General features: G+C 46.1%; 1 protein-coding gene across 9 annotated transcripts in view; it reads right to left on the bottom strand.

The window, feature by feature from the left end:
• Positions 1-2,137: 2,137 nt before the first annotated feature.
• The window catches only part of ARID1B (AT-rich interaction domain 1B), a 434,847-nt gene continuing 413,815 nt past the window's right edge, over positions 2,138-23,169 (bottom strand). For all 9 annotated transcript variants that reach the window (XM_028103326.2, XM_028103324.2, XM_088023824.1 and 6 more), the window contains 7 exons: positions 21,510-21,648; positions 21,134-21,306; positions 15,037-15,187; positions 12,491-12,587; positions 9,574-10,357; positions 7,421-7,551; positions 2,138-5,321 (listed from right to left, as the gene is read on the bottom strand). In XM_028103326.2, the coding sequence (XP_027959127.2) occupies positions 3,579-5,321; positions 7,421-7,551; positions 9,574-10,357; positions 12,491-12,587; positions 15,037-15,187; positions 21,134-21,306; positions 21,510-21,648 (3,218 nt within the window). In that variant the 3' untranslated portion in view covers positions 2,138-3,578. The remainder of the gene's footprint in view (positions 5,322-7,420; positions 7,552-9,573; positions 10,358-12,490; positions 12,588-15,036; positions 15,188-21,133; positions 21,307-21,509; positions 21,649-23,169) is intronic.

Genomic DNA, 23,169 nt, shown 5'->3' on the forward strand with positions numbered 1-23,169 from the left:
GCAGTGTGTGGACACCTCTCTGCTGAGTTAGTGAAGAAGGAGACATCTTAGCGGCTTATATACTACCACCAAAAATAGGTCTCGGCGGCTCTGAAAGCTCGCCTGACTAGGAAGTTCTCTGTGGTGCTGACGGGGGCGAGGGTGGAGGACAGAGGGCAGGAACCGCCAGGCGGCTGGGCTTCCAGCTCTCCGGTAAAGAACTGAAACACAGCTCAGCCAGAAGAAGACAGGTTGTTGGGATTGTCATTTTTGGCTCATTTATAATACCTTCTCTGCTTCCTTGCAGGTGAACAGATAATGGGAATTGGTCCATGGGGTTTGACAGGAAATGAAAGATTTCCAACAGTTTTTAAATGGATGGATTTCAGGGCAAAGGCCAGATTCTTTCCATAAAAGAGGTAGTTAATAGCTCATACTATATCATCCAACTGCTCATCCACCCCTTAAAAAACCATTCTCTATTATAACTTTTCAAAGACAGTGTAACTAGTTTCTGAATAGGCCACATTCGCCAATGAAAACGGATTCTCTATCATTCTCAACCTCAAACAAAACATTTGAATAGTTATTTCTGAGCACATGCCACCCGATATCTCTTATGTGACATTAAAAAAATGCACTCAAATACCAACAGATTCAACTTTATAGCACCATTCCAAAATACTAAACTTTCTTTGCACCTTTATTTTTATCTTTTTTTTTTTTTCGTACACATTTAAAGTACGGGCATCCTGTAAATTTCCGAAAAGCCTCATAGGGAAAAAAAGAAAAAAACAACTAATTTTTAGGACAAAGCAATAACTCAGTTTGTAGGCAGGATGATCTCAGGCAGGCTGTTAAGTTCTTCGTGGGCTTCTGCAGTCTTGGTTCTGGGGTGACTGTAGAAAGGATGCTAAAGTCTTCCTGGATTATTCTAGAGGTTACATTGCATATTAGCATGTAAAAACTTGTTGCTCAATGGTTAGACTCTAGGTATTGATTACAACTCAAACCATGAAAACAACAGTCTTTTGTAATGATTTTACTTTTTCGAATGACAGAAGATTTGGGGTGTCAGAGTCTGTGTACGTTTTATTCATGCTCTGCTAAGAGAACGGTTAGACTCCTATCAAGTTCCCGCGTACAAATCTTCGGATTTGAAGCTCCGAGCACTAAAATCTCTTCTTAGCAAGCAGATGTATTTAAAGTAGACTTGTAAGTGGGGCTTTAATTCAACATATATTTAGCTGCATTGTTAAGTACGAAGACTGTGTGACTAAGTAATGTGGGGGGTTGACAGAGGAGGATTTCACTGCTTGCAGAAGACTCTGTTTGTCATGACCCTCGAGTCACGTTTCACACGCTGATCGCAGCTGCATGCTCTCGTCTAACTCTTCCGGGTGCGACCCCTGGGGCCACAGGTCTGGCGAAAGGACTTGGGGTGTCTGAGTGTGCTGGGACTGGTAGGGTGGTGGAGAGGTAGCGTCAGAAGGGAGTCCGCTAACAGCTTAATTCTGCAGCAGTTTCAAAGAAACTGAGTGTGACACAATAACAGTCAAGGACCCAGGAAGAAGAAGTTTAAATTAGGAGTGACTAGTATTAAAAAGCTACTGCGCACCAGGTAGGAAGGAATAGGAGAATATTAATATGCCCTGAAATAGAAATAATCACTTTGCACTATGTACACCACATACAATATAACATATTTTTTTTAACATTGCACAATATAAGTATTATACACGGTGGAGTAAACGAAATGCAAAATACCTCTGAGGCACACAGAAGAGACATGGATTAGATCGATCTCTGATTCAAATCAAGATGGGGTTAGTAAAAGGCAGAGCGTTACATTGTCAGGCCAGTGAGCTCCTGGGCTAAGCAGCCACCTCCCATATACACCGGAAATTCTCATACCTCAGTGTCGTTAAGAGTTGATTGCTTCAAACAAAGGCTCATCAGCTAAGTAATTTGAGAAAATCAAACTGTTGCTCCCCACTCTAAGGTAGGTAATCCCTAAAGGCCCCTCCCGACCTCAGGGCTTCTCGATGAGGACTATGTTAGTACACGGCTGGGGTTTCCCCTATTATTTCTTGGGAAGAACTTGGTTACTATGAAACCACTGTAAGGAAATTAGGACAGTATTCAAGAACACCCATCACAGTGCTTAACAAGATTTAATGTACATTTATTCTTAACATGTGGAACATATAAAGATTTTATACTGAATAAATGATATTCATTAAGCCAGAGGAAAAGGAGGAATTTACATCAAGTTTTTTTTTTTTTTAAACTACATTATCTTGAAATACAAATGTGGATTCTTGTCACTGAAAAATCTTTGAAGTTGTGTTTCTTCCTTTTAGTTGTATTTTTTCTTTTTTGTCTGTACTGGTAACCATAGTCTAAATCAATCCATATGCAACCATTTCCACACCTTGATTCATGAAGCAAATTGTGATCAGCCGCTCTCCCGAAATAGAGCATGACTTTATACATACAGAAACTTGTACATTACCCTCTTTTTTTTTTGTGGTTTTTTTTTGTTTGTTTTTGTTTTTTGTCTTTTTTCTTTCTTTTTTTTTTTTTTTTTGGAGATATGGCCCTAATGAAAAAATATATAAAATAAAAATAAAAAATTATTTAAATCTACCATCACTTCGTAGTTACCACATCATGAAAAAGAAACTAAAAACTTTGTACTAAAAAAAAAAAGAGAGAGAAAAGAAAAAGAAAGCATGAGGGTATGTTTCATGTACAACTTCTATATACATCACAGCCCATGGGCAGTAAAAAAAAATATTTAAAAAATGATTAAAGGAATTGTGAAGAACTGTCACGTGGAAGGTCAGACAGACAGCAGACATGACGGTAGTGGTGAGAAAGCAGTTTCCGTTGATCGTTGTCAGGTACGTATTTTCAATCTTAACTTAAAAAAAAAAAAAAAAAAAACATTGTTTTTGCTCCTAGCCTAATGTAACCATTTTCCTGTGGAGAAACCAGTATCGTTTCATAGTTTGACTACTGACTGACACACCTCCTTGAGCCCCTATTCCTACATCTCTAGAAGTTTCTATTGCACAGAGCTTTGGGCGATGGGATACAGTTTTGTTTTGTTTTTGTTTTTTTTCCATTATCTGAAGAATAACATGCCTAGGAAGTTGATAATTTTTCACCTTTTTGCCTCAGTGTGGTGAAATTTTCCCATCTTAGCATCTTTTGCCACATTTTTTTCATTAAAGTCAATTTGCTTCCCCCCCCAAAAAAAATGCAATACAACATAGAAAAGAACATTAAAAAGAAAATCTGTGAGAAACAAAAAGTGACCTCCGAATGCACTAGGACAGCAACTTTGGTTAAAAAAACGAAAACAAAATAAAAAAACCCCAAAAGGATGTACTTATACACACAGACAGCAAATATTAATTTCATAACTGTTCAAATTAATTATTTCTTTAATTCCCAATTGGTAAATAGTGAACGGGGCAGAGGAGCAGAGATTTTCTTTTCCTTCTTCCTACGCTGGATAAACAAGAACAGAAAACAGCCAGTGATACGGGAGCCTCTAGTCTTCACTCACACATGCTGCCTTCTCTCGGGTGTCATAACTGCCCGATCTGAAACAGTACGTCACAGACGACAGACGCAACCAGAGAGTTCAGGACGGCTGATATCGAGATATCCAGCAACCGGCCCTCGTGCAGGAGGAACTCCGAGCGGTTCTCGTCCACCCTGGCCATGGCCAGCAGAGCCTTGGCCGCCCTGCACATCATGTCCACGCTCGGGGGCTCCAGAGGCGGGGGCTGCATGTGCAGGAGGTTATGCTGGCTCTGCTGATACTGGGCCATGGTGACCCCGTCCTCTAGGAAGCTTATCAAGTTGCCAATGCTCCCTTTCTGCACGGCTATGGCCCTCGCTGCCAGCGCGTCCCCTTGGGCAAGGTTCGACAAGAGCGCCATGGACATTTCTCGACAGACTGGGTTTTTCCGATCCCCCACGTACCTAACTAGCGTAGCATAGAATTTCTCCTGACGGCTAAACGGAGGCGTGGCCAAGATCAGGTCCACGTTATTGTCCTGGATGCTGAGTTTGCAGAGGGTCTCCAGCACGAGTCTCTGAGGCGACAGGACGGAGTTGGGTCCCACAGTGGGGAAGGGGTCTTGTGCCTCTGCAGATGGGCACACCATCCAGTGCAGCAAGCCATCCAAGATCGGCAAGCAGATGCTTTCTGTGTAAGCAGACAAGTCTAGCTGCCCAGAAATGTTGGCCAACGTGACCAGCGTGTTATCCCGCAAGACCTCCAGGCAGTCCCACCACCACTCGTCCTTGCTGCAGGCCACCCCTTTGTCCTCGTCTTCTTCCTTCTCGTACGTCTGCGGCGCTCGTTTCCTCTCTGGATGCTCGTGGTGAAGCAGAATCAGCTTCCCCAGGATCAGCACCAAGCCTGGGTGTTTGGACATCTCCGCGTCGTTACCAGGCACAAAGGACAAGCTACGGACGATGTTGGACACACAGATGCAGCGCTTAGCCAGAGAGTCCTGCCAGTGCGCGATGGTGCACAGGGGAGTCTCGTCTCGGCTCCTCGGCTCGTCCTCCAGCAGCCTGATGTTCCGGTGACCTTTGGCTTGATGGATCCCGAAGGGAAACTTACTGCTTTCGGCTTGGGTGCCAGGGTTTGCGTCTTCCGGCAGCGCCCCTGGCCGTGCAGACAGGACGTCGTCAATGGTCGCGATGATGCTCTTCTCTTGCTGCTCGTCAGCCTCGCCCTTGCCTTCCTGCTCTGTCTTCCTACCAGTGGCGCTAAGCGGGGGAGGTGGGCGCCTCCGAGGAGGGATCTCCATCTTGCTCTCGAAGTGAGTCTGGATGTGCTCGGTGGTGTCCCCCCCGCCGAGCTGCCAGTGCAGAAGCCCACTGTCGAACTCCTGGACGCGACCCAGCCTGTCAGACCGGTCCACCACGAACAGGTTGTTCTTCTTGACTATCTTGATCGGCAGCTTGTCGAACTTACTCGCTTGCCTGGGCTTCTCCTTGGGGTCCGCGGCGGCGTCGGGAGAGGCCGGAGCCGCGCCGCCCTTCTCCTCCACCTCCGTCTTCCCGCCGTCCTCGCCCTCGTCGCCCTCGTCGCCCTCGTCGCCCTCGTCGTCGTCCTCGTCGTCAACACACTCACCGTCCTCCTCCTCCTTCCCCGAGTCGCCGGCCAACGGCTGCCTGTCACCTCTCCTCACCGCACGGCGATCGAGTGCCTTCTGGCCGGGGTCTCCCACCTCGTACTCCGTAAGAATCCCAAAAATGTCAATTAGGCATTTTCTAAAGTACTCTACTAAAAGTTCGAGAAATCCGGACAACTAGAGAGGGAGACAAGAACAAGAACGGGCACAGCGTCATAAACCTCAGGTCGGTGGGGAAGGGCGACAACCTGACAGCTACCAACACAGGTTTAGGATGATGACTGTCACAGGCTGTAATCCCTTCTTGGCTAAGCCCAGAGAGAGAAACCATATACCCACTAGAACCGGCTTCCTGAAGTTTACATTGTTAACCAAACCAACGTGTACCATGTTTTCCACTTGCCGCTGACTTTCCTACTCCATAAACATGAAAACTTCCCTGTCATTTTCTTCTCTTGAATATTACCAAGTTCTTTGCCTTTTCTTCTGCCCCAGGTACAATGCACTCCATATGAGAAGAGCGGGAACGTGGATTTTATAGACTCATTCACCCAAAGTGAGTCTGTTCTCTTCTGCTATTCATCTGAGACTTGCTTGCCTGGATTTTTACGGTTATTATTCTTAGAATTTTATGGTTATTTTTGTCTCAGGTGCCATAGGTTACCCTCATTTACACTCCCCGTATATCTTGGGGAAAAGATAATTTCAGCAATGGAGTAGCTCATAAACACAGAAAATTAAAAACAAATCAATTTAGTCCCTGATAAATGAATTAGAATGCCTCATAGAATGCACTTTTACATTTCAGCTAACACAACTCCAGCTGAAAGACAAAAGCCACTTTTCGTTTCCTTTCAGCAAACGTTTGCATCGAGAAGGCCAACACACTCCGTGATCAGCAACTGCCCAGAGCCCCTCCCCCACGCCCACGCCTCCAACACGCAGGGACAATGAAGGAGGATAAGGAAGTACAGAAGGATTCTTTAATGACAGGTGTTTTGGAAATCAATCATGCTTTCATATCCTGCTATCAGTTTCCTGAAAGTGGGTTTGGAACGATTACTAAGAAGTAAGGGGCCACTCAAGGACTGACCACAGAGGACTCCTTTTAGGGGATGAACGCACACTTTTTCATGTGAAGGTTTGGGTGTTTGTTCCCCCACTTAAAGTTGACTTTTTTTCCCAGGGCAGGGGAAAGGGGCAAGTTACTAAAGCAATTCTGGTTATGAAAATGGTGTGAGCAACAGTCGTTCATTCTGCTCACATAAGGATGGAAGGTAATTATTCTAGCAAAGCCAGGACACATTTTTTAGTATTTTCTGTTACAAGGGGCTTCATGCGATGTTTATAACCTTATTAATGCACTTCCTATCCAGTGAAAAATTGCCTTTCAGGGCTATAATGAGGACTTAAATGTGAGAAGAAAGACAAAGTGGAAGATTCTGGTCTGATTTCAACAGAAGCAAGGTAATTGGATGTTTTGGCTTTTTTCACCCAAAGCAGAGAACTGTTCATACACAGTAGGGAGAATTACCTCTCCTCATTTTTGTTTCTAACTATTTCTGTAAAAGTTTGCAGCTCCGTTGACTCCCGGGGAATTTTCCCTAGCCCTCTGCCCCCCTTCTCTCCTCTAGCAATTACCCTGGAAGCTACTTTAAGTCTACTGTCGAACAAAGCAGAGCGCTTTAAGCTTATTAAAAGTAGCAGGCTTTTCAATGACTGCCTCAAAATAAGGCGGAGAGAGGCAGCAATGAAGGAAACAGACCAGGAAACAAGTCTGGCCATGAGTTCACAACCATCTCAGCCGAATGATGGGGATACGGCGGTTCATTAAACTGTTCTCTCTAGTGTACACTTTCTATAACACAACATTTCTTTCTAATTAAAAGAAAGAGGTTCGGTCTCCCTGGAAAGTAGGGTATGTCCCGTCGCAAGCTCCTGCATACCCAACGCTGACTACGGTCCCAGCCTCACGTGACATTTCGATCACCTCCCGCCGGCTGCTGACATTCATTCTAAACAACAACCTACTTTTACTATCTAGCCCCCGCCCCCCCCCACACACGCGCGCGCCTGTGTATTTTCTCGTGAGAAACAGAAGTACGTGTGTGTTTATACTAGAGCCTGAAATGAGTTATTACTCCCGACTAAATTCTCAGACAGCGCTACGTCTGTAACTACAAGGGCGGCCGCATCCGGTGGGGATGATCACGCGCTGTGCACTCCCGAGCTTTCTTCTGCTACCCGGGCGCTTGGCTGGACGGGTGCCGGCTTACCTGGGAGAGACTGAACGTAGCGACAGTGCTGTCATCATACAGGAGAATGTTAATAGTGTCCAGAGCCCAAGTACTTTCAGCCAGAAGACCTGACTTAAGGGACATCATCACACGCCAGGCCTCAGGAGTAACTAAAACCGGGGGAAAGAAGAAGGGTATAATTCATATTAACTCTGTGCACGAAAGGGCAGGAGATAACACAAGAGTAAGAAAAAAGAAGTCGAGTGTTGAGTTAAATACTGATTTCAAACAAATGTCCTGAGGCATGGTTAAACGTGATCATTTCCAGATTCTAAATGGAGGGGACAGCTTCCTAAGAAACTTTGGTTATTTAAGATCCTTTGGCTTCGTTGGTTAAACATGAGCCAAAAGTGCTTCTCGAGGTGGTGGTGGTGGCTGAGCACAAGGGCCCTTTCTCAGCACTGATTGGTTTCCTTTAGCCCCTAACAGACTCTGTAATGATGCAGCAGAGTGTTAGTAATTGAGTCAAACCAAAAAAATGGTATTTGTCTTCTTTTGCCCACTCCATTCACAAATGTCTCAGGGTGGCAGAATACAGGCAAAATGTAATTCCCACACAGCGCATTCTGGGGTAGACAGTCTTGATATTCCCTTGCTGTCCTCTTCTGTCTGAGCTCCTGCCTTCAGAACATGCTGTTGACAATTATTAGCACTTTGAAGGTTCAGATTTTTCAACAGCTTGGTCTGAGCCTGGGATGGGAAACAGAAGGGCTGCACTTTTCTTTTCCCCCTTCCCGCTACTGAAGAAGACACAAGGATTAGATAAAACATTTGCAAGATTACAAGTCCCATAAGATGGGGCTAGGAGAAGAGGCCCCTCGTATGTCTGAGATTTCTGTCTCAGGAAACCGGCGGAAGCACAAGGCGGGAGCGGGCCCGAGCCATCAGAACTCAGCAGAGAAAGAGCCGGCACCACACACCAGCAGCAATCGCACGTGCTGGGGGGGGGCGTGGGTTTCCACCTCTATTGTAATTTCATCTACTTTCCGTATTTTCTAAGAGGCATACGATACTTTGGTAACAGAAAAAGCAAACTTTCTTTTTCAAATAAGGAACATAAATTTCCCCAGGCTGACGACAAATGCTGATCTAAGATGCACAGAGAGATTTTATAAAAAATTTAAATACATTTATTTATTCAAACATATGCACACATACATACATAAGCACACAAACACATGTGCATATTTTTACATATATATTTCCACATATCAAACGGTGCTCAGTGTCTGTCTGTATCTCCTTCTCATCTCCAGCACGCCTCTCTCTAAGTCCTTACTTCTCTCCCCTGCTCTGCCTGAGTATGTCCTTAATTCCAGTGGTTGAAAAAAATCTTTAGTATCTTTGATTTTCTAGTCACTGTAGTAAATGATCTCAAGTCAAGTGATTTTGAGGTTTTTGAAAAAACTGCTTCTTATATAACCGAGGTCTATAATTTCCTTTGCTATATTAAAAGTACTTCAAAAATAATGCACAAAACCGGTGTGTACTCCTGGATATTCCAGATCTGGGATTAGTATTCAGAACATCCCCAACAGAATGAGCAAACAACCTCGGCATCCAACTGAAATCATTCCTTGGCCCATATCTACCAGTGTACCTACACATCACATCATATCAAATTCTGTGTATCGTACTATGTATTTATCTACATATTACACGCAGGCTTCTACTTTTTCCCAGGGAAGCTCACTGTCTGTCTGGGGTTCCCCAAATTAGAGTGGCTCGCCTTCAAAATTTCTCAGGCCACCCGAGCATTTCATTAGCCTCTCAGCCGTGAGACTCACCACTACGGAAATCAAGTGCTTGGTTACGGCCCAATCTTACAGCTCAAACTGTAGTAGAAAACATGGTCACTGAGGATCCCCTGGTCTCTCACTTGGAGCTCTACTCCCTCACACAAATAACACTCATGTGTAAAAATACCATTTTAACTCACGCTCCTCTCTAGCACTGTTTCTTAACTCAGATCAGCAGTTTTCAGCTACCGCTCCCGTACAAAAACATGTCTTGATAGTTTGCCGTCCTAAGAACTTCATCCCTTGGAGATTAACAGGAGCTAAATCTAAACTAAAATTAGAATTCTCGATCACAACTGGGATTCATTTCAGGCCAAGGCCCGCAATGCTTACCAATATCTTTTGAGGTAATCTTTCGCCTTTGTTTCAAGACTGGCTGTGAGGCCTCGATGGAGCCAGGAGGAAAGGTAATCTCCCTTCTGATGGGGGGTGGCTGGGGGGGTGGCCCCGTGACCTGGGCAGTGGGGACGGTGGGCAGGACCTTCTGCATCTTCAGGGAGGGCAGAAAGGGAGACTTGCTTGGAGACATGCGGCTCTCCAGGGAGCGCTGGAAGGAGGCAGGGCTGGGGGCTCTGGAGATGTGATTTGGCAGCGATGGTGGCGTCTGGTAGGATGACTGAGGCGGGCGCGTGATGGGCTGCATGGAGGCGGGAGAGGACATATAAGGCTGACGTTGGCTGACGTGAGAAGGCCACTGGCTCTCGTGATTGATCCTTTGATCAGGTACCATCATGTCATCCGTGCGGTTCATGCCTGGATAAGGAGGTGCCTGGGCGGGGCCGCCTGGGCCTTGCCTGTTCTGGTAGGGGTAAGGCATATCGTTGCGAGCCGCCCACATGCTCTGCTGAGGCCCTTCGCTGGAGGACGACTGCATCGGGCCGCCCATCATCTGAGGCGGGATCCCATGCGGCTGTATCTGCCCCGGGCCCTGCATCCGCTCTCTGTTGTAGGGGTATGGATACTGTCCCTGGATGGGCCTCCTGTCTGGTCCGGAGTAAGAGCTCCCATACTGGTTGTACATCTCTTGCTGCTGGTTGCCATACTGCATGTTGTACATGTCTCCCTCGTGGCGTTTGGCTGGAGGCCCGTACATGCCGTCCATATGGCGTTTGTAATTCTGAAATTCATATCAAGACAAATCATACTGATGTGCTTTTACAGGTATCATCACACACTTAAATTATGCAAAACAGTTATTACCTGGTAGAATGTTCATTTCAAAATGAATATGGGAAGCTCCTATAACAACTAAGGACTAACAATTGATGCCCTCTATTTCGGGATTATACAACGCCGCGTCACACTCCGAAGAGGGTTTCCGAAGTCTGTCTGCATGTGCTTGGCATTTTCTGTGGGGAAAGAAAGGCTTCCTCTCTCTTTTTCCTGGTATCTCCTCCCTTGGCATTTCCCAGGGCTGCAATCCAGGGGCACAGCTCTGGTGACCCCCACACGGGCACCGCCCGACGGGGGCCTGGGGTTACATGAAGATGGCCTCAGTAGGGAGGAAGAGGGCTCGCACTGGCACGGACTGAGCTTCCCGAGGGCCAGCCTGCGAGGTTCCTGGAGTCAAGAGATTCCTTAGGCCTATCTTTACAGGAAAGTCTCCACATAGCATCCGGCTCCTTAGCCTGGACCTGCTGCCCCAACACTCTACGGGCTCTGGCCCCCACCCCGACTTCAGTGCAGCTCAGAGCCTCCCCCGAAAGCCCTGCAGGCCCCAGCCTCTGACAGCAGGGCCCGTGTTGCCTGTGTATTAGGCTCCCCTCCTGGGGACGCCCCGGGTACCAGCACACGACCAGGGTGGGATCCTCCTGATGTGAGAAAGATGCTGATGTGATCATTAGTGTTCTTTCACCTTATTTGGAAATTGCTTAAGATCAGCTGGTTTAATAATACAATTTACTGCACATAGACGCTCCAGTAAAATTAAATGTTTAAAACTCCCTCTATGCTACCAGAGGTCTTACACCTGAAAAGTTGTTTAGAAATAGCAAATTCTTGGGCGCCTGGGTGGCTCAGTTGGCTAAGCGACTGCCTTTGGCTCAGGTCATGATCCTGGAGTGTTGGGATCGAGACCCACATCGGGCTCCCTGCTCGGCGGGGAGTCTGCTTCTCCCTCTGACCCCCTTCCCTCTTGTGCTCTCTGTCTCTCATTCTCTCTCTCTCAAATAAATAAAATCTTTAAAAAAAAAAAAAAAAAGAAATAGCAAATTCTTGGGGCGCCTGGGTGGCTCAGTTGGTTGAGCGTCTGACTCTTTGGTTTTGGCTTGGGTCGTGATCTCGGGATTGTGGGATCGAGCCCCGCATCGGGCTCCCCACTCAGAGGGGAGTCTGCTTCCTCCTTCTCCTTCTCCCTTTGCCCCACCCCCCACAGCCCCGCTCGCACGTGTGTGCACTCTCTCTCTCAAATAAATAAAACATTTAAGAACAAAAATAAAGAAAGAAATAGGAAATTCCTGTGTCTGAACAGCCACAGCATGACGTGCAATTCTCTGCAGCAGTAGTGGCTACTGCAAGGTTATCTTACACAATTCAGGGTCTATGGTTGCATCAACCAGCATCCACCCATCCTATGTGGGCAAAATACGTGGTCATTAATATCTCAGTTTTAAAAAGCCAATTAACTTTCATTCTTGGTATTTAATATTTTAAGTTATTTTTATCTACACATCTTTAAAACATCAACAAATTTCTCTTCTAAAATGGCATTTGGGGCCCCTGTGTGGCTCAGATGGTTAAGCGTCTGCCTTCGGCTCAGGTCACGATCCCAGGGTCCTGGGATCGAGCCTCACATCGGGCTCCTGGCTCAGCGGGGAGCCTGCTTCTCCCTCTCCCTCTGCCTCTCTCCCTGCTCATGCTCGCTCTCTCTCTCTCTCTCTCTCACTCTCTGTACCTCTGTGTCTCAAATGAATAAATAAAATCTTAAAAAAAAAGGCATTTGATAGGACAATACACACAACAGACACATATTTAAAATACTCTTTACTTGGGCCGACTCTTCTTGACAAGGCTGAACGTCCTTTACTTCCTACAACATGTGACCTTTGTTTCAGGATACCATCTATCCAGAGCTTTTTAAAAATTTGCTGACTTCAAAATCTTAATAATATTTTCTAGCATAAGCAAACGGATCCTGATTGTTCAATAAACGCTACTCATTTTTCTTATACTTCCTAAAACTCTTCAGAAGTAACACAAGTTGGGGTTTTAAACAGAAAGCTCAGAGATGCATGCCCGCTTGCCAACTCACCGGCTGCTGTGGATACAGGCCGGGCTGGTGTCCTCCATATGGCGGCTGTCCTGAGGGAGGGCCTTGGCCTGGGTACTGCTGCCCGTAAGGTTCATGCCTAGAATAAGGCATTCAAAGAACACTTCATTGTCAAAGGACCTCAGACCAAGAGAGAAACCAACAGTTCATTTCTGGAAATCGCATACTCCTTAGTGGTCTTGTCTTTCCTTCACTGCACACACCTTCCAACAGAGGCACGCCGAGCAGAAACAACACTTTAACTTTTAGCCACAGGGATGGCAACACCCATTTTGGGAATGCTGCCAATCTCCTGGTTGGAAGGTGTGCAAGGAGCCCCGGCCAGATAGGTTGGCACCCCTGTTACCTCTGAGCAGAGTCTCCGCCCCACCCACCGACGCGGACCTGGGCAGCGAGCGTCATGCAACACCATGACGGGAGGTATTAACGAGAGCCAGAGACAAGAAAAACAATCTAAGAATCAAAGCAGGACTTCCAGGAGTACCAGAGCATAGACCTATAATCATGGAAAATGTCTCTACTTATTTTCTCATTATGAATACAAAATGTTCAATTTTTTAAAAGTATACTCCACAATTAATCCAAATGATACTGAGTTAGCTACTAATTGTAAAAATATAACTACTCAAAATTTTGAAGCTCCATGACCCTAAAAGGCCACAGAAAAGAATAACAGAGGGGACTTAAAAGAGTGACAGGGCTGATTTAAATGTGCTCCTATTAAATCTGAAAATGGGAATGCATAACATTTAGTTTTCAACTCCCATTACATTGAGAAGCTATAAATACCATAAAAATAGCATGTGTAAAGGAGCAATAGATTTGAAGTTTTTTAAAGGGATAAACTGGTGTTGTTAGTATTCTGATTGAATCCTGTAAGAAAGAGGGTACATGCACGGAATATATTCCTAAACTGGTCAAGGAATGAGACTAAGAAAACAAATGGATTTTGAGAACATCACAGGTAAAACAGATACAGAGGAAGCGTGTGCTAAGGGCATTAATAGCTAGAAGGAAGCTTACGTTAGGAGGAAAGAAATATAACTGATGCAGGTAAAATTTAAGCTAAACAAGTAACACTCTTCAGGAAGCATAAGAAGGTAAACCCTAACGTGGTAGAGCCAAAAATGACTTAAACTAGTTCTAGAAAGTCTTCTAGGAGAAACAGAACAGTACACTTCCCTGGGCTCCTTTAAGAATATATGTTCCAGGAGGAGTGTTCTTCCAATCTCATCAGCAAAAAAAAGAAAAAAAGGAAGCTTCTTCTGGATCCTCGAAAACAAATCAAAATAAAATCCCTGATCCAGTACACTAAACATGATGGTCAACTGATTCGTGCAGACATCACTAATAAACGTTCACCACACCACAGCCAGGGTAAGAATGAGAAATCTAGATTCTTAAGTCTAGAAAGAACCCAAACACTTTAAGCTTGTGATGGCTCTGTGTCTGAAGAAGCAGGTGCATGGAAAAATGCCAGAAAGCAAGCTTCTTTGGTAATAAAACAGTGACTTTCAAACTTTCTTCCCCTTTGTGTCACACCAGCGGAAACCTCCTCACGACTGCCACCATTCGCCCCTGTCCACAGCCAGCACGTGGTCTGTGGGAGCAGCAGTGACGGAGGGAGTCTCTGAGGAACATCACCACACCGGCTCCTGAAGGAACGGAGCTGAGGCCGTCCCTACCCCGAGCCTGGGGCTGTGGCTACAGTTAGAACCAGAGCCTTCTAATGTGCCTCCATTTTCTTTAAAAATCACAGATATTACATTAAAAGACTTTGTTTCTGAGCACTTCTGTATTAAGGAGGCAAAGAACATACCAGCCAGGGGAAGGTGCTTTCAGGGTCTGTATTTAAGTCGGCGGCAGGGGTAAGTAAGGGGCCTTCTTCACAGAAAGAGGTTTTCTGTTAACCTCTACAAGATATTTCAAGGACTGTCCTTCCGCCTCAGTAAAAATAACCTGCACGAGCACTGAAACCCAACTTGCTATTCGATGTCCAGATGCCATCCTGAGAAGAAGCATCTGGAAACAAGACTGCCGTGGCCTTCCTCAGAGATGTTATTCAAGGAGCAAAGCATTCTCTCTGTTGAAGACGTTCGCAGGGAAGAACGGAAAGACCTAAAGAACCAACGCCGGGAGGGAAGACTTTCCCAGAGCTCCCTGTCACCCGGGGCTGCGGGAAGCCCAGCGCGGCCCCCGGTGTGCGGCCACTTCCCTAAGGAAGAGACGCCGGCGGGAAGGGGGTTGGGTGGGGCCGCGCGAGGAAGCTGGTGTGGGGACAGTGGCTGTGTCAGGGGGGCATCCCGGTGCTGGCAGGGCCACCGCGGCTCGGGGCCTCCAGCTCTCAGGAGTCCTCCCTTCTCCCCGGTCCTGCTGTGGTCGTCAGCTGGAGGCAGGCCCCCGACCCCATCCTTACTAAGTCCAGCAGCAGAGCAGGTACTGTGTGCTGTCAGCAGCTACCAGGCTCGGAAATGCGTGTGCGAGGAGAGGTTCTAGTAAACCTCATGGTCCTCTTAGGAAACGCTCACCTTCGATCGTAGCTGGCTCCGTAGGGAAACTGCTGCCGCTGCCCCATGCCCAGACCGGACATCGCTGCAGAGGGACTCTGGTTATATATGTCCTGCATACTGCTTGTGGGCATCTGTCCTTGAGTCATAAAGGGCTCACTACTTCCAGGCACTGCAACATTTTAAAGGACAGAGAGAAAATGAGGCATTTGCAAAAGCCAAGGGGCCCAAACAGCCCTTTCCAGTCGTTCCTGTTATCCTTAATACGGCAGACATTTATCTTATTCTTAGTATGGCTGACAACAAAACAAGCCAAAGAGTATAAAGTCTGGAGTCAAGATGGACCCCAAGACCCCTATCCCTTACCCCATGTACAGCCTCATGGGAGCCCCCCCCTTGAGGATGAGTAGAACCCACCAACATGGTGGGGATGTTGCTCCCATGATTATATACATTATATGGCTAAAGGGATTTCACAGATGTAACTTCCTGCAGTGGGTGTGAGGAAGAGATGAAATGCACGTATAGGTGGCCCTTCACACAGGGGTTAGGGGTGCTGACCCCCTCGAAGGTGAAAATCCACGTGTAACTTTGGACTCCCCCAAAACCTAACTACTCATAGGCGACTGTTGCCCAGGAGCCTTACTGATAATGAACACAAATAACACAATAAAGGGGCATCTGGGTGGCTTGTCAGTTAAGCGTCTGCCTTAGGCTCGGGTCGTGGTCCCAGGGTCCTGGGATCGAGTCCCACATCGGGCTCCCTGCTCAGCAGAAAGCCTGCTTCTCCCTCTCCCTGCTCGTGCTCTCTCTCAAATAAATAAATAAAATCTTAAAAAAAACCCTACATATTTTGTACATTACATGTATCACATACAGTATTCTTACAGTAAAGCTAAAGAAAATGTTAAGAAAATCGTAAGAGAAAGTACACTTATAGTACTGTACATCTATTTATTGAAAAAAAGTCTGTGTATAAGTGGCATTTTAAACCCATGTTTTTCAAGGGTCAACTGTATGAATAAAGCTAGTTGCCTTCCGTTCTAGGGAAAAAAAGTTTTTAAGAAAACTTAACATGAATACCCATCTACTGACCCACTGCAAAATCAGGATAAAGAAACCCACTAGGGAATTAAGAGTAACTCAAGAATGGATGAAATACAAGTATTTCTATCAGGGCGTAGAGTGGCAATTAGGTCAAATATGCAAATTAGCATCAGCTCAGAGCCTGAAGGAAATTGGGTCAAGCCCAGAAACTAGCCTGTAGGCAAATTAAACATTTTAATGCAAATCTTAATTGATATACAGTACTACTACTTTTCTTCATCCTAGGAAGGTTACTTTTATGTTACACGAAGCAAAAGCTGATTAGACTTGGGTGAGCTGATAGAATTTGTTGGGCTGGAAGAAAAGTGCAGATAATGAAGTCTAGCACTGGTGGGATGCACTGAGCTTTCCCATACTTTATTTTATTCAAGCTCAAGTCAACATGCGGCAGATTAAGTTCTGGTGTTACTTTCCATTTTATAAATGTAAAAACAGAGGTAGACAGACATTAAGGGGGATAATTAAAGTTAAATAGCTTAATTCTTTGATACACAAAAAATTCTTTAAAAGCCAGTAAGAAAAAAAGACCATCAGATTAAAAAAATGGGCAAATAAATGGACATTCCGAGAAAAAGAAAAGTGGCTAATCAATATATGAAAAGATGTGTGACTTCACTAATAATTCAAGAAATCCAAGTTAAAACAATTAAGAGACCTCCCCCCCTCAATTCCGATGGGCAAATATTAAAAGGACCGATCATTCCTGGTCGGGGAGTGAGGGTCCACACACTGTGACATGCTCATGTGAAGAGTACTACATTGGTCTAACTTTTGTCAATACCTGTTACGGGAGGGCTATATCTTGATGACCCCCAAGGGTATTTACAGCCTATGAAGTCCCCTCCCACAGTGACTTTTGGCGTGGTCATGTGACCAGCGTTGACCTATGGGGCACCGGCAAATGCGATGCCGCAGAGGGCTGTATGTGCTGGCAACTGGAGCGTCCTCTTCAAGTGTTCCTTCTGGTAACCCATCCACCATGTCATGAGGCACCCGGGAAGTTCCATGGGACGGCCCCTGGAGGAGGCCCCCAAGCGACAGCTCCCGATGAGTTCCCAACAGAGCCTCCGGATGACACCAACCCTTCAAGGGACATCCCAGCTCCAGCAGAGTTCCCAATCAGGCTCCCTGATGACAGCAGGTGCCTCATGTCCCAAGCTAACAACAACGCATGCAATGAAGAACCACCCCGCCCACCAGAGAACTGTGAGATGCAACCAAACGTTGGTGTTGAAAGCCACTTCGGGTGGTAGTTTGTTAATGTAGTAAAAGGCACTCAGTAAACTAAAAGAAAAGTTCAGATCCCTTGATTCAGTTATTCTTTTAGGAATCTATTTCATAGAAACACAATTACAGGTGTGAAAAAAAACAGCTACATCAATCGATAATCACTGCATCATTTTTTTTTAAAGATTTTATTTATTTATTTGACAGAGAGAGAGACAGAGAGAGAGGGAACACAAGCAGGGGGAGTGGGAGAGGGAGAAGCAGGCTTCCCGCTGAGCAGGGAGCCTGATGCGGGGCTCGATCCCAGGACCCTGGGATCATGACCTGAGCCGAAGGCAGACGCTTAACCGACTGAGCCACCGAGGGTCCCCCACCTACGTTTTCTTTATCTGAGAGAGAGACAGAGAGAGCACAAGCACGGGGGAGGGCCAGAGGAGGAAGCAGACTCCCCACTGAGCGGGGAGCCCAACGCGGGACTCAGTCATGACCTGAGCCGAAGTCAGACGCTTAACCGACTGAGCCACCCAGGCCCCCGTGCCTTTTCTTTTTAATGCTCTAGTACTGAAGGGGTTGTTTCATAATATTTTGCTGTTATAAAAAATGATGCAGGGGCGCCTGGGTGGCTCAGTCGGTTAAGCGTCTGACTCTTGGTTTCGGCTCAGGTCATGATCTCAGGGTCATGGGATTGAGCTCCGAGTCGGGCTCTGTGCTGGGCGTGGAAGCCTGCTTGGGATTCTCTCTCTCCCCCTCCCCCAACTCCTCCCCCCTTTCCTCTCCCTCTCAAAATAAAAAAAATAGGATTATGTGTAAAGATACTAATGGATATTTAAAATATACTGTTTAGATAGACAATATATAGATATTCACTCGTTCACTTGTAAGCAAGTATCGGCCGGTCAGTCAGTAACGTATTCAAGGAAGCTGGTGGGGTAGGCAGGTGGCTGCGGCCGAGGCTACTCTGGCCACTGAGGCTCAGACAGGCTCTGGCACGGGCCCCATCAGCACACTGCAGTCCAGGAGGAGCAACAAAGCACGGCTGCCCCGATGCTGGTCGTTACACGAATCAGAGCACCACCAAGTTCACTCACAGAATAATGCGAACCGAGGAAGGTAAACCTTTATTAGAACAGGGACAGGGCTATACAAAAATCTGTTTTCTGTTTATCTGCTTTAATTTGGTGCTAAATACACCAGCACTATGAGGTAGCAGGTGAGCTGAACTATCCCAGGGAAACGTGAGAAGGGCCTTCCCTCTGAGCCACTGTATCATTTACACGGTTGATGCAAACACATTATATAGCTAGCTAGTGCCTAACAAGGTGATCCACAATCACCCCCCCATTTATTTTCATAATAGGAAAAACTGTAGGCATACAGAAACAAAAGCAATGTAACCCTCTCTGTCCAATATAGCATATAGGTAGGATATTGGAATGGTTCACCTAACTTTTGAAGCCGGATTCCAAACACTACTAATTATTTTTCCCATGTTACTGTCAAATTTTCAGAGTCTAAAAATGTGATACAACCATCATCAGCACTAACAAAATGTTCTTTCTACTATCTCATACCACGAAGAAAAATAGCTACCTCCAACACTTACAAGGCTTGTGAATTTCTGAGCTTATGGATTTATTGCATGTTCTGCAGAATATTTACTTGGAATAGGCAACTCTGAGATGTTTTGAAAGGAAAAATTATAGATTCTCTTACTTGGTATAACAGATATCTGAAATGTTACATAAGAAATAGATATTAAACATAATCTCGTTTGTTAATTAAATGATACATGCCTAATACTTAAAATTGTGAAATTATTCATTTTTATTTTTCATTGGCCCATAATAGATGTGAAAATCACGGCTTTGGGCTTTATGTTTCTCTCCACTTAAGACAAGATACCAAGAAATTCGCATACCCTGAATATCTAAACGAACAGAAGTACTATTGTTTAAGGGATGCCAGAAGAAGTACTGCCATAAAAATAGTATTCACTACATTTTGGTATTTTTTTCAATGATATTCACATCATGTCTCAATTTCACAGCCTGGCTACATTTGGAAGGGTGCCAATCACTGGAGTGTGTGTGCCTCGGGAGGCGCTCAAAGGGCAGAGGCTTAGATGCTACGTTCTCAGGGCCAAGAGAACGCTGGGGACTGAGCAGCATAAAGGGAAACACTCTGCTGGGTGTTTGCTGACGTCAGTCAGAACTCTCCCACATACTCGGCGGTCCCATCCACCCCACAGCTCTCCAGCCCACTTCTCTGCTTAGTTCTCTGAAATGATTCCCAATTCCAACGCTCTGCCCGGCTTCAGACAGACACGCTCCACCACCTACCACCTCAAGCACCACCTACCACCTCAAGCACCACCTACCACCTCAAGCACCACCTACCACCTCAAGCACCACCTACCACCTCAAGCACCACCTACCACCTCAACCACCTTGGGCTTTCCCCCTCTCCTTCCTCTCCCTCCTGTCCCCAGTGCAGGCTCGAACAGTGAGCCTCTACTTCCCAGTCGTGCATCTCCAAGGCAGTAACGTCACCCTCTTGGTCTCTATCACTTGGTTCGTCCCATGACCCCCACGTTCACTCCGGCTGTACGGCCTGTTCTTTCACCAACCACAGCGTGTAGCGAGCACGTCCACCTCTCTCTCTTCGCTGCTGGACTCTGACTCCACCCTGTCATTTCTCTCCTGGGCTCTCACAGGGGTCCTTCTAACACATCTGCCACAGTTGCCACTTACTTATTTATTCATACGATTTTATTTATTTGAAAGACAGAGAGCTGGAGAGAGCATGATGGGCTGGGTGGTGGGCAGAGGGAGAAGCAGGCTCCCCGCTGAGCAGAGAGCCCCATGCGGGGCTTGATCCCGGGACCCTGAGATAATGACCTGAGCTGAAGGCAGACGCTTAACTGGCTGAGCCACCCGGGTGCCCCACCAGTTTTTTATTTTTTAACAAAAACCTAGCCATGTCACTTCCTGCAGAACATCTTTCAGCTAGGGTCCAAACTCATCCACACGCCCACGAAGGCCGAAAGGTTCTGGCCCCAGGGGTCCCGATGGCTTCCGTGCACTTGCCCTGCCCCCCCCCCGGCCCACTATGCCCCCAGACGCCTTCCACCTCCTCAAACATGCCAACCCCTCTCCTGCCTCAAGCCTCCCCCCCACTCCCTGCTCTTCTCTGACTGACTCCTCATTCCTCAGGTCTCCACAGATAACTGAAATCTCCTCAAAGCCCTCCCCTCCCAACCACCCTTTCATGACCCCCAACCCATATCCCTGCACTTTGTGTCCTTTCTTCCTTTTTGTTTCTTTTCCATCAGGTCCTTTCTTCCATCAACCACCATATTTAATTATATATTTGTGGTTTAACTTACTTTTTGTTTGTTCCAAGACACTGTCAACCCCAGGAGGAACGCTGTCTGATTTATCAACACACCACCCCGCACCTAGCCCTTGCCCAGCCCGTGCTACAGGACATCACCTGTGAGGCCAGGGAGTGCCATGAGCACGCTTGCGCATGCACGTGTTAGTCATTCTCCAGTGGGCTTTTTGTACACTAACTCAACTAAGCCTCATCACACCCTTTAGGCAGGTCCTATTATTACCCCAGTTTCTAGATGAGGAAACTGAGGCTTTCCCCAAGGCCAGAAATTGAGTAGGTTGAGGAGCTGGGACTCAGCTATGTCTCGAATGGGTAAGTGAACTGGATGCGGGATGGCGGGGAGAAGAATGTCCTCTGGACCAAGCCTGGGCAGAGGTCCCTCTGCACTTACCTTTTCTCATTCCACCAAAGGGGTCCTTGTTAGGTTCATAGGGCATCCTTCCCATCACGTCAGGCATGCTCATGCCCTGCTGGTAGGGGGCGCTCGGAGTCATGGAGTTCCGTTTCGGGAATGATGAATCACTGGCGTCTGAGAATGGGTCGTGCACGCTGACCGTACTGCTTCTGAAGAGATGAGAAGGAAAGCACCATGAAGTAGCAGGAGCTGCCACCAAACGCTTGGTCAGAAAAAAGCCTTACTTGAAAATTAATGTGAAAACCACCCCCAAAAAAATGACACGTAGTAATCAGCATTTAAAAACTCGTGACAGAACACCACTTCTCCATAAATCGGATGTCGCGGGGCTCATGGAGACGCTTCTGCATACCTTCCGCCTTGCATCGGGGTCATCTGTCCATGAGGGGTGGAGGCTGGGGTCGGGGGCTTCAGGTCACCTGGGACCTCGGCCATCGAGTTACTGCCAGTTGACTGGGGGGTCTGTGGACCTTGCAAGGATCCTGAGTTAGCTGACAGTAGTAGTACCAAAAGAAAAGAAGGAAAAAACGAGAGGTTATCAAGTAAGCCCATTCTTCCTACTCATCAAAAAAAAAAAAAAAAGGGAAAGACAACATGACTCCATCTTATTAGAATAGTGACAATATCCATTACTGGTAACGATGTAGTAAAATTAGTTGCTCTTACATTGTTTATTGTGAAAATCAGTAAATTTTTTTTTTTTTTTTTAGTAATCTACTTGGCAACATACTTCATTTGTGAGCCATAAAACATATTCATACCTCTTGACTGGGTAATTGCTTTCCTGGGTATTTATCTCAAGAAAATAATCTAATATAAAAGAAGGCTTTAGGCAGAAAAATGTTTATTTCAGTGTTGTTTATAATGGAGATAATCTAAATGTCTGAGAGTAAGGAAAAATTTGGTATACCGATTTGATGGACTATTGTGCTATTTTAGGGAAAAAATTAGAAAAATTAGTACCAGATCTTAGGCAATGAGAAATGTTTAAGTTGAAACGCAATGATACAAATTAGTAATGAGCCTTATGTCACTTCAATGCCTCCTCAATGTCTGGATGTGTCTATCCTATGTCATTAATAAAGTCATTTTTAGAGCTATAGAATCAGATTTGTTATTACAAAACCAAAGTCATGCTCTTTGGAGTTCCTTAATGTCATTATCAGAGTCCTGAGATTTAGCTTTAACTATAATTACACCATAACAGAGCTCAGAATTGAGCAGATCTTTTCTTTTCTTTTTTTTTTTTTGAAAGATTTTATTTATTTATTTGACAGAGAGAGACACAGCGAGAGCAGGAACACAAGCCAGGGGAGTGGGAGAGGGAGACGCAGGCTTCCCGCTGAGCAGGGAGCTCGATGTGGGGCTCGATCCCAGGACCCTGGGATCACGACCCGAGCCGAAGGCAGATGCCTAATGACTGAGCCACCCAGGCACCCCGAGCAGATCTTTTCAAAACTTAAACTCACTTCATTGGAAAACATAATATTTTAAGGGTTCCTGCTTTATCGGCCGCCTTTGCATGTTAGGTGCCCAGTAGACATTGCCTTCATTTGTTAATTAAAGAAATACTTATTGAATAAATAACACGCCTTCTATATGGCTTACTATATTGTTTTTTCTACTCCTGAATGCACCAGTGGCCCAAACTGACAAAAAAGACAAAAATTCCTGCCCTCATGCAGTTTATAATAAATGCTTTCAGAACCGTCACAAATGGCAGAATCACCGGCTGCCTGTAAGTGACAATACTGTATATGCTATTATCTGGAGTCCCTTTCCTAGGAGGTGTCCAAGACCCACTACAATTACCATCAGCCACATCTGTCGAGGAAATGGGGTTCAACAAATCACTGAAGATTACAGAGCGCGCTAGGAGGGAGTCTGAGATGGAAATGAGTCTAGCACTTCCACTCAGAAAGCCTCAGCAGAATAGGAGGTCTCTGGGGAGATCAGGCCCCCAGGCCTGGCCTGCTTGGGAGTGAATCCTGAGCACTGGCCACCAGGGCCGT

The sequence above is a fragment of the Eumetopias jubatus genome, unplaced genomic scaffold, assembly GCF_037043125.1.
Source record: "Eumetopias jubatus isolate StellerSeaLion01/CBP00866 unplaced genomic scaffold, mEumJub1_p1.0 scaffold_6, whole genome shotgun sequence".
NCBI lineage: Eukaryota > Metazoa > Chordata > Mammalia > Carnivora > Otariidae > Eumetopias > Eumetopias jubatus.